General features: G+C 46.8%; 1 protein-coding gene across 1 annotated transcript in view; it reads left to right on the forward strand.

Moving 5' to 3' along the window:
* LOC144153872 (glutamate receptor ionotropic, kainate 2-like) overlaps positions 1-16,673 on the forward strand; it is a 234,313-nt gene that overhangs the window by 127,590 nt on the left and 90,050 nt on the right. The window contains exons 10-11 of the mRNA XM_077685610.1: positions 8,376-8,540; positions 13,552-13,748. Coding sequence (XP_077541736.1) covers positions 8,376-8,540; positions 13,552-13,748 — 362 coding nt within the window. The remainder of the gene's footprint in view (positions 1-8,375; positions 8,541-13,551; positions 13,749-16,673) is intronic.

A 16,673-nucleotide genomic window follows, 5' to 3' on the forward strand; every position in this document is an offset into this window, starting at 1 on the left:
TTTATGGAACCCGCATGCAAGCAAGACGTATTTTTTTCGCATGTGATGAGGGCATATTGAAAGTGGGCAAGATATGCAGTTGCCGGGTTCCTTCAGGAGTTCTTAATTTTCGCCGTTTACCATAAAGGAAACAGCATACTAGGAACCCTCATAAGGGCATATCTTCTGTAGCAGAGACTGCATACGGGAATATCTTAACCAGGAACGGGATGTCGTAGTTAGCCGTTAAAAGGCCTCACGCAACCAAGCTTTGTATTTCTCCATAATAAACGCATGTGATGAGGGCATGCCGGAAGTGCCGAAAGGTACGCATATTTCAGATTTTTCGGAGAAATCCTATTACTCCATGACGTGGACCGTGGGCAAAACAAGAAATCCGTTCACATAGTGAGAGCTTTTATCAGGATACGCCCCATGCTTTTGCTGCAATTTCTGTAACCAGACGAGACCAAGAAAGAGAAACAAGGAAAACGCGATTACCTTCAAATTTCACCCCATATTTTCTTCAATCATTTGCAGACATTGTATTTTTGTGCAGCATTGACAGGACATGCTAGGTTATCGATGCAAAATTTCGTTTGAAGTGCCGCGAGTTGCTAAGGAAAAGTGGCGCACTCTCAGTTATTAGAATATACGTTGCATTTCGGTGCCCCATCAAAGTGGGCGTAACCGAAATTTACAGTAAATACTACAGAGTTCCGGTTCTACTTTATACTGAATTTAGGCTAACAGTTCCTTGAAAAATGAATAACAATTAGTCAAGTTGAACACTTGTAAACTACTTATCAAAAGCGAAGCGTCTTTTTTACTTGGTTTTACAATGACTATGCTCACAGTGTTTGACGGCGGTTAGAACACACCTTCCCATGTGCGCTCCAGCGTCGGTGCACCATCCAAGATAAAACTGAGCGACCAAGCATCGGCAAAGCAGCTGGTAAACCGCCGTCTACTCACGTGGTACCACAGTGGCGGAGCTTTAAGCAACCGCTACTGCGAGGCCTATCCTCGGCGTATCACTTGGCATGACGCCACACCCGGCAAAGTCTACGGCGGTGGCTCTGGATAATTGCGAAGTGCCGTAATTACCCGATTCTAACGCGAAATTTTTTTCCGAAAAAATAGGTCGAAAAATCGCATGCGCGTTAGAATCGGATACGGAACTGAAACTGCCGAAACAACGGAAATTTCGTCCCGCCCATCGCCATAACCATCTCAAGATGGCGCCAAAGCTTTTAGCAACGATTTTTTGGACGCAGGAAGCATAGGCGCCTAGGCTTTTCTATCGGCGTTCACACAAACGGTCAAATCGTTCCACTTGTGCGCTTGATAACAGCAGTGGAAGCAGCGGCTCTCACGCGTTCAAAATGAGCGGTCGGCTGAAGCGTGTGCCTCTGGAGAAGCTCCCAGGATGGGCGTGCGAGGCGTGGACCACGATCCCATCGACCATGGTTGAACGTCCGTTACAAAGGGTAGCATCGCGAACGTGCTTGACGCCACCATGGACGAGATGTTGTGGTCAGCGGAGAGCGACGAGGAGTGAGATGAGTGAGATTTCTTCGAGAAATAAATCGCCCGTTTCTCTCGCATTCGTTTTTCTTGCTCACAAAGTTCCGTGCGCGTTACGATCGGAGGTTAAAGTTTTTTCGGTTTTTCGCCGGGAAACTCGGGTGCCCGTTAGAATCTGGGGCGCGTTAGAATCGGGTAATTACAGTAATGACTCACGTTGTTGGACGTGGCGTAACAGAGCATTCACTCTAGCAACCTGCCTGCAGCATCCTCTATGAAACCTGCAATCATTAGAAGTCAGAGCGTATAAGGATTACAAACACACTGCGCAAATCTCAGCGCCAACAGTAGCTGTATGAGAAAGATACCACCATATAAATGCACCGCACTGTTCTTTCAGAAAGCTTGGGAGCCGTTGACAAGCTTCAAGCTTGACGCATATAATGGAATTGGAGTAAAAGTCGTGGTAAAATAACGCTGAGAAAGTTTGTGACCTCAGTGGCTGCAGTATGAAATAAAAGGAAAAGGAGAAAGGGTAAATAATTCACAAGGAAGGAGGTTACATATTATTGGTGCATACAGAGCCTACGCTCTGAAACGAAGGGATGTGCATCAAATTGCACAAAGAAGAGAGCGAAAGTAGGGGGAATCCATGCAAACTTTCGTATACCCACGCCAATTTCTTGGACGAACTTGATAAACGAAGTTGCGTCCGGTACTAAGGATGAGGTGAAAGGGAACCCAAGCAAGGGACCACTGAAAGACAGAGGGGTTACTTTACTGCCAAAATTGGTAAATGTTCACGGAGACATCTCCCGGATTTGGAAAGTACCACTAGCCGTGAAAAATACGCCGAACTTTTTGGTTTTGGAGCCTGGAGGGTGACGGGAAAGTCCTTGTGAACCAAAGGGCCATCACTCTAATGTCTGCGGGGGTCGGCTTTATACATGCAAGCACCGAGTTTTACAATATCAGAAAAAACATGGTGGGTTTAGCAACGGTTGTTCTGCAAAGGATCGTCTTCGTGCCGTTGAGGCAGATCTCGAGAAGTTTACAAAGTTTTTCGAGACCCCGCATGTTTTAAATGCAGAGCATTTCTTTAACTCACAATGTCATCCGTCCGTTGGCGATCGGCGTCCGCAGCCAGCCAGCACGTGCGCCCCGCCCCCTCTCCTCCTCGCTCTCAACAACAGGTGCGGGCGCGCATGCGCGTGCTCCGGCGCTGAAAGAGGCGTTGCAGCAGCAGGTGCTACCTCCTCTCCCTCTACTGCGCGCGCTAAGGCAGCGGCGAAGCGTCAGCGTCGAGCGGCCGATCCCGAGCGTCGAGAACGAGAGGCCGCCGCCAGTCGTCAGCGTCGAGCTGCGGATCCATCGAATCAAGAGCGAGACACGGCTTCGAAACGTCAGCGGCGAGCGGCGGACCCCGCGAGATGCCGCGGTCGGCCTTGTTGACGTAGTCCACGACGTACGCCGCGCACGCGTAGTGGTCGAGGATGATCTGCAGGTCCATGTTGGAGTCGAGAACCCTTCCGATCCACGGGTTGAACGCGTTCACGCGCTTCTCGGCGGGGGTCCTCGCGTGAAGCACGCACGGACGCGACGCGCCAGCCCGCAGAATCTCCGAGTAATCCTCCCCGGACCGCACGTCTGATGCGCAGGAACTCGTCCAAGCTCGCAAACTCCCCGTGCTCCAACGCCTCGTGCATTTCGTCGTACTTGGCCTTCGAGCGCCGTCGACGCACCCGTACGACAACAACAACTACAACTACCACCGCCAACTACCACAACCTACGCCACGTGACCACTCCCAATGCTCTGCATTTACTCGTCGTGTCCCTCGCGTGGGGGCATGTGACGGAGTTTTTTTTTATGTTTTTTAGTTCATGACCAGCATTGGTACCTTTATGGCTAAGCCTTGGCTCAAGGCAAGAAAACGGTAAATACATTTAACAGCCAAGTCACGAGACACCCGTTGAGAAATAGCAATGAAACAACTGATTAGTTGGATATAAATATGTTTAACTTCTGGTTAGTGCTGATAATATCTAAGAAAAGGAAGACATGCATAGAATCTGCATGGGATTGGATCCGTTCCCAAATAACTCTCGAGTAATCCCGCAATATTATATTTGTCGCCGAATAGAATAACCGCAGCCAATGTGTGCCACTGGTGCTGACCTATGGGTCAGTAACTTCCGGCTTATGAAGGATCTTCAAGGCAGCTTCAGCCAACCTAAGCACCCATTAAAAAGTTTAGAACTTCCAGGCCAAAATATACGAATCAAGGATCAGGAATTTTAAAATATTGATTCGGGAAAGCATTTAGCCTACAATGAAAAGCGAAGGAAAGCTGCGAACTGGACATATGGTTTAGTAAAAGACCAACTGGTGTACCACACGAGTGACGTAATCGCTATGGGTGTGCAGAATTACAGCTATCGGCAAAGGCACTAAAATTTTCGCTGAGATAGATTGAATTACACAGGAGGGGAGTGCGTGAGAGTTTATGCAAAATGTCATCTGCCTGCAGTGCACGTGACACCGTCTGATGAGTGTGATCATGTATATGACGAATAATATTAGGAGTATAACAAGACTGTGCCTGCGTGGTAATCAGAAATATTCAAGGGTTTATCTTCACTGAATACGTAGCTTGCCACTAATACCTCTTACCAATGGCCAATGCCGCCACTAGCGCACAAACACCTACACGTCGCGACTAATTATGAGTCTCTTATTGTGAAGCGCTTATTGTGAGCTGCGAACTGTTGTGGTACGGCACATGCTAGTCCATAAAAACGACTCAAAACAACTTATAGTTAGCTAAAAAACAAATATTGCATCTTTATTTAAAGTCCGAATAGAAAAGTGCCCCCAGAAATTCATTCCGCGAGAAAATTTTGTCAAATCGGATCTTCCAGTACCTCAAAAACACGCAAATAAGTTGGTGCCCAGTTTTTATGCCCTCGTGATTTCGAGGGAATTCTATGATTTATGAATATTTTTATCAAAGGTCTTCAAAGAAGACACAGGAAGACGTGATGAGGGTGAGTGCTAACTTCCAACCACATACCTAATTAACTAGGGGGAAATATATACGACCTAAAAGTCGTATATATTTCACCCTTGTTCGTTAAAATTGTAGTTGGAAGGTAGCCCCCATTTTCATAACACCCGGTCGTGTATTTCTTTTGTCTGTGCGCTAACTACAAATATTGAAAACAACTAGCCAAAACACAAGCCCTTCTACGTATAGGTGTGTTTGTAATATCACCTATCTACGCGTCGCCTTAGGATACTTCTTATTGTGTTTGCTACGATCAAATTGAACACAGAACCTATTATTAATGTATTATTGTTTATACGCGAAAAAAATGCCTTGCTGAAACAGACATTGCACCAAGAGACGATATACCACGAGTCTGTGATCCTGTTTAAAGATACTGACCCACATTCAAAGGGGCCATGAAGAAAAATACAAGTCTGTTTCATTACAAAAAAGACTGCATTGTCCCCATAACGACGATATTAAGTTGGTCGCAAACTGCAACCAAATAATTAAAAATATAAAGAAAGCATAATAAGCAGTGGCGACGTGCCCCAACTTACAGGCGACTTTGCCATGCCGCCATAGAGTCTTAATTGTGCGATTGGCTGTCGCCGACTCAAGCCATCGCAAAGAAACATGACTGGGCGATTGTAGTGGGGCCTCTACTTTGATAGAACCACTTTAATGCTAAGGTTAAGTTAACACACTGGGTAATTATCCTTTTAGTGCTTCCTTTGTCGTTTCAGACGTCCCTCCTGGCCGTAACATGTCACTGTAGCACGAAATTTGAATGTTTTTATATACTTCTTGCGTTTTTTTTTTTTTTTGCTTGAAAAGAGTCTTTCGTTGCTAGAATGGATCTGAGTGAGGTACTGAAGCTTAGTTCTTTCAACTTCAACAAAGTTCATGGCTGCTTTAAGATCAGAGGGATTGTTCTATTTTTTTGTCGTCAATTACCAGCTCAGCCTACGACACACGATTATAGTATTTCTACAGGATTCAGATCTACCGCCTTCAATGATCTCAGGACCTTCACCGGAGTCTAGGGTAACCGTCACAGACAGCTTGGTGGCGCCATCTCCAACTGGCTCAACCATGTTCTATAGTACGCATTTGGAGGAGCCCGGGATGGGGGCGCCATCTGTTGCAAAGTGCGTTGGTTTGCCTTGACTTCGATTTAGAAGTCGGGCACAGCCGGCGCCACGACACGCGGTACTGTTTGAAACATGAAGTTTGAAAACTACTTCGTTTAGGTAAAGGAAAGGCACATTTACATGTATGTACTTTTAAATGCGTATAGGGAAAGGGGAACCGGATGAAGGTTTGTTGTTTCTGACTAAATATGCGCCCAATCTCCCCTGTTGCCTTATTACTGTATCATAAACAAATTATTTCTTGAAGAGGGCGCAATAACTGAACGCAGTATGTTCAAGAGTACTGCTTTCAAATTAGGTATATGTGAAACAGCTTCAAGTCGCTCGTTGTATGGCGTTTCGAGATTTTCCGTGCTGCCCGTGTCTTTACTTGTCTGTCCGGTCTCCGCAGCTAAACATCGGCATACCTTAACCTCGCCTCGCGTAGCGAAACAACCTAGAATTGCTGCTTTCTCAGGCATCAATTTGTGTATGTTTCGGGACCTATTCGGGGTTCTGCTTGTCATTTTTGAATTTATAATCTTCGCTCATTGCTACCACTGCACATTCTAACGTTTACGCGTCCGTTCGGGCAGTACGCTGTGCATGTAGGTAACCTAGCTGTCAGGAATGTTTCACCCTCACGCGACCGGGACGTAGCCCTGCATAGGACTTCGGCCACGTTCAGTAACCCGGAAACGTCAGCCTACAGGCCCAGGGGAAGGATGGACAGTGACACTTATTTCGAAATCGAACGATGCATTGCGCGCAAAATTCAGGTGCTTACTTTGCTCCGGTTATGTATCGACGGGGCAGTTTTTTGTCCGCCATGGTCACGCACAGTCTACTTGGAATGTCGGACCTGGGTAAACTTACGTAGTATCCACCCCAACCTATAAAGTGTGCTTGTAAAGCCGCCATGCTATGGAAACTATGGAAAATTAAATTACTATGATAGTAATTTAATTTTCCATAGTTACTGTATTATGCAATTACAGATTGCTGTTCAAATAAAGCGGAGTATGAAGACCGAGCGCAGCAGTTTGTTTGGAAACCTCTAGTACAATTGGTTTTCCCATATTGCGTGTTAAAGTATTCCCAGATGCAAGTGAGTGCGCATATTTTTGTGCTGGTTCCAGCTGACCCCGTCTGCCCGCAGCGATTGATTGATTGAAGACACGTTTATTCCATTTTCTTGCGCTTGAGCGCTGCTATGGATAGATGGGTCGGTATGGGATTGGTAGGGGAGGGGAAAGTTGGAAGGATAATGCCGCCATTCACTGCGTCAGCGGCCTGGACGCAACACTATGGTCGCCTGGAGTCATAGCCACCGTACTGTCCTGCGCGTCGCCACAAAGCCGGTCGCCAACGACTGGTGCTGCGGGGACCAACAGAAAAAACAGCAGGGCACGCCACAAGCTAGTAGCGTACCCAGCAGAAGCTTTTGCCGCGGGGTATTTATTACCTCAACAGCCCTCAGGAATTCTCGTGTCACGCTTTTCGCTGTTTGTTTTCGTTCCGACAGACGTCGGCCACCTAGAACATGCCTTCCGACAGACGTCGGCCACCTAGAACATGCCTAGTAATACATCACCGGTGTGGCGTTTCTTCCGAGGAAATCACCGTTTGCCGTGACATATTAAACGAAATATCACGGTACAAACATATGCTTTCGTCGTGTGACGTCCGTGTGCTTTGTTACCGCAGAACTCATTTGAATTGCATGTGCACTCGGTCAAGATATATGAAAACCTAGCCGTCGTCTGCGAGAAGCTTCAAACGAGCAATGACTGATGGTTAAAAATAAGTGGCGAAGTCATATTTGGTTGTGAGTAAATACGTCAACTTGGAAAAATCCCGATTAGCGCGTGTCCACTGAACAGTAAGCGCGATGTGTACACGTTTTAAGGCCATGTAGATATGTGTAACAACACAATTACAGAATTTGCCAGCAAGCTCTTCTGGATATTTTCAAAGTCTGTAATGTAAAAGAACAATGAATTTCAACCTGTTCGTTTTAAATGAGCCATTTTAGTTGTTTCCGCCTGAAGAATTATTTATGATCAGACAACGTTTTACTCTTAGCGGAGAACGTCGTCAGACTGGGTGAGTCAATCTGAATAAAATTATCACCGGAGCCGATGCAACAGTTAATCGGCAATTCAATACGAGCACAGCAGCAGTTTCTAGAATCCGGATAAATGTTTCGGCTTAATGGTTGAGTGAAATCTTCTTAGATGTTCTAGCAGCATTTGCCGCCTATAAACTGAGCTGATTACACCTTGTCACTTCATGTCCTAAAATAAGTAAAAACACTGACTCGAAATTAAAGGCCGCTTTACAGTGTTGGACGCACGCAGAGCAGCCGGCTGAGAAGAGTGCTGAATCTCCGAACTGAATGTATTCCAAACCACACGAAAGAAGAAACATGACATTGGTGTCAGCGTTATTGCGTATTTGTTTCTTCGTTTTTTTTTTCAGTCTTCAGGCTGTTTTACTAAGCACGAAGGGCTGCCAGGTTGCTCAGAAAAACAAACGGGCTTCTTCAGTCTCGTGTCGCTGGTAGAAATAACGCATCGGAGTCAGTATACGTGGCCCACTTAGTGGTGGTACATGCGAAAGCACGCACAAAGCCACCTTCCCTTCATGTGGGCTCCGTTGATGTGTGCGGGTTTGGCGATTCGCAGAAAGCCGACCTGGCCATCGCCGACATCACGATCACCGAGAACAGGGAGCGGGTCACCGACTTCACACTTCCCTTCATGACGGCTGGCCTGGTGGCGGTCACCAAGAGGGGAGAGCCCCGGAGCCCCGGCGGGATCTGGTCGTTCTTCCTGCCGCTGACTCGAGAGGCAAGTGACGACTGCGTGGATTATTTTTCTTAAACAGATCAAGACAAAACGTGGACGCATGCGAATGGTATCTAGGCCTCACCACCCCATCTCCTCCTCACACTCAGGGCACTGTTGAGAATTGGAATTGCCAATTGCTTCGCGGTCCCAGCAAGGAGGACGTTTTCTTCACCAGTGCCAACCGCGCCGCACCTCACGTGTCTGATCCGAAAAAAATTACCGGGACACTTGACTCTTAAGGGCTTCGAAGCCGAAGGCCTGGGGTACTGTTGTGAGGCGCACCTTTTATACACGCCCAAACGTCGACGCAGCAACCACGCTATTGCACCGCGCACGTTCATCTTCAGCCCCCTTATCTCGTCCTAATCTGTCTCAATTAATTTTAGTACACCTTATTTCACCGTAATTTACCATATTCCATACCCTTTCCTACACTACTTTCCCCTGACACATTTTAATTCACCTGAATTAGAATTCGAGGAAGAAACAAACGAATCTGTCACTCCCAACTCGATTTATTTTCAGCAGAATGAATATTCATACGGAACCCCGATCATACGTTTTTCAGTGGGCCGGAAAACCAAAACGTCACAACCAGGAAAGCGCAGCAGCGAGAAAACCTCCGAAATTGAACGAAAACATCGTAGGTTTGACTTGCAGCCATGTATTTCTGCAACTTTGGCTTTCTTACACTAAAACATTCGAGAATATAGGATTGCCGCTTTTTGCGGTCGCTGGAAACCACCACACGTGGCACAGCAAAGTCCCTAGCGATATCGACTTCCTTCCGCGCTTGCTGCTTGTGTACTGCGTTTAGTGCGTCAAGCTTTCCCTTAAGGGAAAGCGTCTCCCGTTTTCACGACGCCAGGCACGACAAAGTTCGTGGTTGAAACTTCAATGGTGCTCGCAAAGCTTGAAGCGCACGATTACGACGAGAGCGCGTGCTAGTCTTTCGGTTGTGCTTTTATGGCAAACATGCACTTCCGGCGTTCCGAAGTGAAACTTCCATTGCAAGCGTAGTGATAATGGTGATAGCATAGAGTAACATAGCGCCATCTAGTGGTGACGAATCGCACTTGCGTGCGGCTTCATGCAGTCAGTTCCGTAGCGGTCAAGGCTCGCCAAACGTCAAAATGGCGGTCCACGCATGCTGCCCGGGAGGTTTCGGAGTGTCAGGTTGCAACGAATAATCCCGGAACGTACTCGGAGCCACGACGTAACTGTGAGGATTTTACTCCATGTGAGCTGCGCCCGTGCAAGACAAAAACAACGTAGCATCCGGGAAAATGCAGCACCGAGGAATGTAAGAACTCATTCGGCACAGTCTTTTTGCGTAGGTGATCCTTATCCAAATAAACAGAGAACCAGTAGCATGCATATATGTACTTTTATGCGAAAAAAATTGAATTGAATGTCTGTGCTCAGCTGGTTTCTTCTTTGACTACGTTCGTGCAGTTTGTGCAGTTTGCGCGTTTTAGGGATTAACTTCAAATTCAGACTGGTCGCCATGATAGTAGCAGGCACGAAAAAAAAACCAAAGATTTTGTGGAGTAACCAAGATCAACCTGGAGGAACCGCTATCTCTATTTGGAATGCGGTACTTACAGAGGAGATGGCTTTATGTCTCACTGTGCCCGCGAAGACACAAACGAGGCAAAAACCGAACTGGACCAAGGAAAGCTGGAAGAAAACCAAGGCATGCCAGCGTGCATAGAAGGAGAATAATGATTACCAAAGTTAAATAATCATTGATTAGTGATTGTCATTTTTTACAGCCGGAACTGCTACGTCAGTACTCCTCGGATCGAGAACCATTGTGCTTTCGTCGATCCAGTTCCTTGGATATAATTGTTAGGCAGATTTTTTGTCGCATGCTCAACAATTACACAGTAGGATTACACAACGATATAGCCGCGAAGCCGCGCCAGTGAAATAAATGTAATTTTTGTTAAATTAACAAGAATACATCGACAGGCACAGTTACTTCTTCATTCGCACTTTCCAGAGAGACAGTTAAGCCCCGTGCATCTTTCAAAAGTAGCCAATATTATGAGAACCCTAGGGCTCTTTACCACGGCGTGCGGTGACACGACAAAGTTAGCAAATACAAACGTTCATTGTGCTTACATGTCGCAAGGGCTTGAAAAAATGATTTTGACACCCCAGCTCGTAGTTCCTTGAAAAGCAGAAGTTGCCAGACATCTGTTGCAATGCGTTCCTTAAACAATGCCTTTCAAATATCGCTCGGTGGGCACAGAACCATACAAGAGTGGCGCAACAGGAGACGACGCACCCATCTAACGCGTAAGAATAAATGCGTTCCAAAAAGTGTACCCGTGGAGGCGTATCTCATCGCTTACAGAGGCCTTTCTTAGCCTGAGGCCAGCGAGTCAGAGCCGGCAGTTTTTACAACCGATCGCATGGTCGTTGCCGTCATCCCATTGTACATCGCCATCGGGTGAATTTCAGCAATGGTTCGGAGCTGGGAGCTTCGAAACGCGCCGCACAGAAATTCAATGCGGCCCACTCTCGCACGACGTAGCCCCGTGTAAAGGAGGGAGGGGTGGGGTTGAACAAACAACCAGAAGACTTTACATGTGTCCTGAAAACCAAATAAAATTTTGTTTGATTTGAGGCAACTTACTTAACTCAATTCCAGCTCGAACAGCAGTTTTTTTCAGAAAAAAGAGAATGAATATTAAAGAATTTGAAATCTTTGTGCTAGGCAATGCCAGCAGCTATCTATAGGAATACTAGAGAGTTACCCGCTATACAATAAATGAAACTAGAGGCATCCCCACAGTCGCACCTTCGTGATTTCAAAGCGAAAGCTTTCTTAGTGGGACTGAGGCATCTGATGAAAAACCTAATGTATCTCTCTATAGACCGATTGGTCGACAGAAAACCTCTGATGACTTCTCTGGACCCTCGGCCGGTCCGGGGAAACCGGGCTTCCACTCTGTCAAAACGGTTACGTGAAAAATGCGAAAGAGGAACGGATTCTAGATAAGAAAACACCGACATCTTTCATGAAGAAGCAGTACAATATTATACCGTTATCTCATAAAATACACATCAGTATATATTTAGGTCATTAGTGGGTGCCTTTACGTAGTGCTCAAACAATCGTCTCATGGGTCCGTTTTTCGTTTGCGATTAAGGTCTTTCAAGGTTTGACTAACGATTGAACGCGCTTTCAGCCGAGGTTGGACGCACTTTTCAGCGAAGGTTTTGACGAACATTTGACGGAGTTTTGACGTTTGAACGCTTTCGAGCTTAGCTCAACTTTCGTAAGGAAGATATTGTAAAATTTTTTGACGCTGGCTTTAATGAGCCGCCCCCAACTGCACGACCCCGTCACGTCACATAACAACCCGCCAACTAAGTAGCTGGTGAGGTTCCACTGTTTTGTCTGCTTTCCTTAATTTATAGTTAGCTTTAGGGAGTTTGCGTAATGTCACTGTTACTGTGTCAGTGCAGTCCCTTAGAAGAAGCAAACGTGATTATAAGCAGATGTTGCGAACGTTGTTTCAATAAGATGTTAAGAGACTAACGTTTTATGTGGGAACAAGCTGGCTACTTAGTTCTAGACCCTAAGAAAAGCAAAATATACCAAACCGATTAAAATAGATAAGCGGTCGGGCTCTCTGAATGTGAGTCGAATCGATGGCTAGCGGTATCGTGCGACTTAGGTCCACGGAGAAATAATATATTACGGGTGGCGAAAGAGACCATTGCCCAAGCGCGGACGAGCGGCCAGAATGGCACAATAAAAATAAATGCGGACTACAAAGCTTCGTTGCTGCAACGGCGAAGAACAAGGTAGCGCTACTTAGTTGACGAAGTGATAGCAGCGATAACTCATTCTTGGGCTGCGCAGAGAAACGCCGATCGCGGTAGCCGCAAAGTTTCTTCTCCCCCTATATAAACACACCGCTAGCTCAACCTAGGCCAAGCGCCTGTGACGTTAGCTGGCCGCCCTTGGAACCGCAGTTTGCCCTCCGTTCTTGTTTATTATCCGTGCTGAAGGCTCAACGATTGGCTGTCGGTAGGAAACATTAACAATGAAGCCCTCCAGAGCAGTCGGGTCTAGGTTTCTAGCTGTTTTTTGTTTGTTTTCCTTTCCTGTTGCCGATATTTTATATTTCCTTTCATACAGAAAAAAAAACATCTACTGTGGTTCGAGGTAAACATTTCTTCGGAACTCCGAGCATAATTTGTAAGAGTGACTGGTAGTTTTCCATAGAAATGTTCAAAAGATTCAAGTTTTGGCAATGCATAATGTGTGGCGAGATGGTCGGTGGAACAGGGAAACGTATTAAAACACAGTGATCAGGGCCACACTTTATGAAGAAAACACACAGGACTAGCGCTTAAGTCTCCTCCTTACCTCGCATGTTTATTGTGTTTCACTGCGAGTTTACACACCAGCATAATCACCCTGGCCCTTTCCACACACACACAAAACAATATAACTGGTCAGATTGGCCTACCTACTCACTTTTTCTCGGTCCTATACGCGTTACGCGTACGCGTCCTCTCTCCCGTTCTCTATCCTTCTCGCTCTGTGTATATATATATATATATATATATATATATATATATATATATATATATATATATATATATATATATATATATATATATATAGAAAGATAGGTCAGCAGTCTACAACGCCAAAGAAGGCATAGGGCCGTGGTTAGGCTCTTTTCTTTATCACTACGGTTAATTAGGTAAACATTTTTTTTATTTATACAGAGGAAAGAAAGAAAGAAAGAAAAACACGCGCCCAGAGTGGGGGCCAAACCCACGCCTTTCGATTACATGTCGAATGCCTTACCAATTCTATATATATATATATATATATATATATATATATATATATATATATATATATATATATATATATATATATATATATATATATATATATATATATACGGTTGGTTTTATATGCTTCTATATATTATTTCACTCATTCGGATTGCCGTTTTCTTTTTCTCCCTCGCAGGTGTGGATATACGTGCTGTTGGCGACTGCGTGCACTATATTCGTGATGTACATCAGCGCTCGTCTGAGCTTCCGCGAATGGACCATTGCCGACGACGGGAAAGGAGGGGAGTGCATGATCAACCGCTTCAACCTCTTCAATTGCTTCCTCTTCGTCCTCACCACGCTTCTGCATCAGAGAGTCAGCTTGGACCCCAGGTGAGTGCATGTTCGTACCGACGACCCTGAGGAACTGGCCCCCTCAGTTCGCGTACCCTTCGTACTAACTCTATACAGCAGCCCCAGAAAACAGCAAAGGTTGGCAAACGTCTTCCGCAAGAGAACAGAAGCCGCCAAGGGGCACCCGCTGCTCATACTCCGATATTTCTACACGCCCCACCCTCATGGGGATACACGAAAGAATTGGTCAATGGCAGAAACTTGTGGGCAGACGCGTAGAGGGAAGGCCTCATTCTGATCACGTACCCCGGCCAACCCTTTCAAGGAGCATTGACACTATAAAGGCGCTCCCCATGCAGAACGAACCAGCGCTACAGGGACTAACACCCGAGTCATCCCCGGGCCCAGACAGCATCACCGATAAGATGCTGCGCAAGCTTGCACACAAAAAGTGCGAGCTCTTACTCAACTACTTCAACAAGTGCTGGCACAACGCGACGCTGCCCAAACAATATAAGAAGGCGCTAGTGCGGCTCATACCTAAACGCGGAAAGGCACTCAGTGTGCGGAACCATAGACCGACCTCCTTTACATCCTGCCTCGGAAAGTTAATCGAACACATGGTTCTCAATAGGATCAAGAACCACATGCAAGACAACCAGCTCTATTCACACTCTATGGTAGGCTACATGGCGGGTTTGTCAGCCGAAGAAATTATGCTGCAACTACACCAGCAGATCGTCAACAACGAAGACAAGCCCGCGTGATGATCACGTTCGATCTAACGACAGCATTCGACATACTGAAACTCCCATCAGTTCTCCGCAGCCCCCAGAAATTACAGGAAGGAGAGGAGACCAACAACTATATCAGGGCATTCCTAAACGCAGGAACGGCACAGAAAAAGGTGGGACCCCATGAATCGCCCGATGTCGACGCGGAGTATCGGATTTCCCCAAGGATCGATCATTTGTCCCTTCATGTTCATCGCCACCATGATAGAACTCGCCGAAAAAATTACAAAACATAGATGAAGTACACCGCAGCATTTACGCCGGCGATGTTACTTTGTGGTTGGCGGGGAGCAGAAACGAAGACGTACAAGGTCGCGTTTAAATGGCGGTGGACTCTGTTCAGGAACACGCCAAAACACTCGGCCTTCCCTGCTCGCCGGGAAAATATGAACTGTTGTACAAGCCTAAAGAAGAAGCCGAAAGCCCTAGCACACCCCGCAAACTCATAGCTAACGCTGCGAGTACGTGAAACTGCAATCCCCGAAGTGGCTGAGGTACGTATCCTTGACCTGTACCTCCGGGGCAACGGACACAACGGCAAGACAGTACAAGCCATGGAGAAAGCCATGTACCAGATCACGAGACTGATTGCGCGGATAACCGACAAGCATACGGGCATGTAGAAGACGCTGCTGAAGCTGTTCTATGCATTCTTAATTAGCAGAATTACGTACGTAGGCGCTTCCTTACACCTCAAGCAGGCTGAGCGCAACAAAGTGAAGTCTCATCAAGAGGGCGCATAAGCGGGCTCAGGAAATCCCGATACGTGCCTCTAATGAGAACTTTGAGGCACTGGGTGTACACAACACCGTAGAAGAACTCATCGAGGCGCGTCGCATGACACACCTCAAGTGGAAAGCCTGACACAGACGCCAACCGGCAGGCATATCATCGATCGCCTGCGCATCTCGCACGGGAGCTCTTTTGGAGACAAGCACTCCGTTCCAGCTGAACTACGCCAAGTAATCTATATCCCCCCCCCCTTCCAAAGAACATGCATCCAGTCGAGAATAAACAGCACAGAAAAATGCGAGCCCTAGCACTAGGGAACACCTCCAAGGATAACCTTAAGTCGTCTACCCGGACACTTCCCCTTACAAACAATGCAGGGCTATGGTCCCAGTGTCACCGATCACGCAGGAAAAGGTTCTCAACACCTGCTCCATCCGAACATTACATCACGAAGAAGGTGAAGAACTGTCCATGCTGTTAGCCGTAGCCGCAGCCCAAGCGAGAACCATTTGCGTTGACTCGTATTCCGGAATCCACAGTTTCACAAAGGGGAGAATCTCCAGCGCGGCACTACGAGTCCTTGCCTATAAGGACTAGAACGTAGGCATGAGAACCACTTTAACATGGACACCCGCACACGCAGGGCCAGAGGACAACGAAGGGGCCAACAAGGCTGCTCGAGCATTCACCTACCGAGAGCCCCTAAAACCAGCCCTACACCCTGCCCGCACCAAGGATCACCTGTGCACCTCACGGGGCGTGCTCGATCAAGATAGAGGCGAAAGATGGAAACACCCTGCAACTGACATCTCGTTGAACTAAAGACCTAGTAGCATGGAGACATCTCCAGACTACCACATATCCAAACCCAGGCCTCTGCCGGCACTTTCCCCCAGAAATGGCTGACGTTAAATGTGAATCACTAACCCCAGCTTGCGTGTTCGGCATACGGGCTGTGGGAATGTCCTGATATAAAAAGAACATACTTAATTAAAAGGCACCTTTCTTTTCAATTGCAAAGTGGTACACCGTGCTGCTTAACGAGGACTCTGACATCCAGCAGTGGGCCGTCCATAGGGCCGAAGACGCCGATAGGAGCCAAGACACCCTGGCCGTCGGGTTGAGCACATCGGCACAAACTGTGCTCTTCCTCTGGACACAATATAGTACTTTCTCCTTCCTCTGGCACATAAGTCTCCTTACACGAGTTGGAGGCGAAAGCCAGCGGTTATCAGACTTTTTCACTGATGCATCGTGTCTTCATCTCTTTCTCCACCTTTGTTTCTTTGTCTTCTCAATCCAATTATTACCACAGGGAGACGTGGCAGCGTTCGCATGCGCGAGCTTTCGAACAGTAAAAGCTGTCGCCGACGTGGACCTTTTCTACGCACGTGCCATCGCGTTCATCTGTCACGGGGTATGCATTAGTCTTAATCCG

Source organism: Haemaphysalis longicornis, unplaced genomic scaffold (assembly GCF_048455015.1).
Source record: "Haemaphysalis longicornis isolate Haplotype H1 unplaced genomic scaffold, Haemaphysalis longicornis Haplotype H1 scaffold_9, whole genome shotgun sequence".
Classification (NCBI taxonomy): domain Eukaryota; kingdom Metazoa; phylum Arthropoda; class Arachnida; order Ixodida; family Ixodidae; genus Haemaphysalis; species Haemaphysalis longicornis.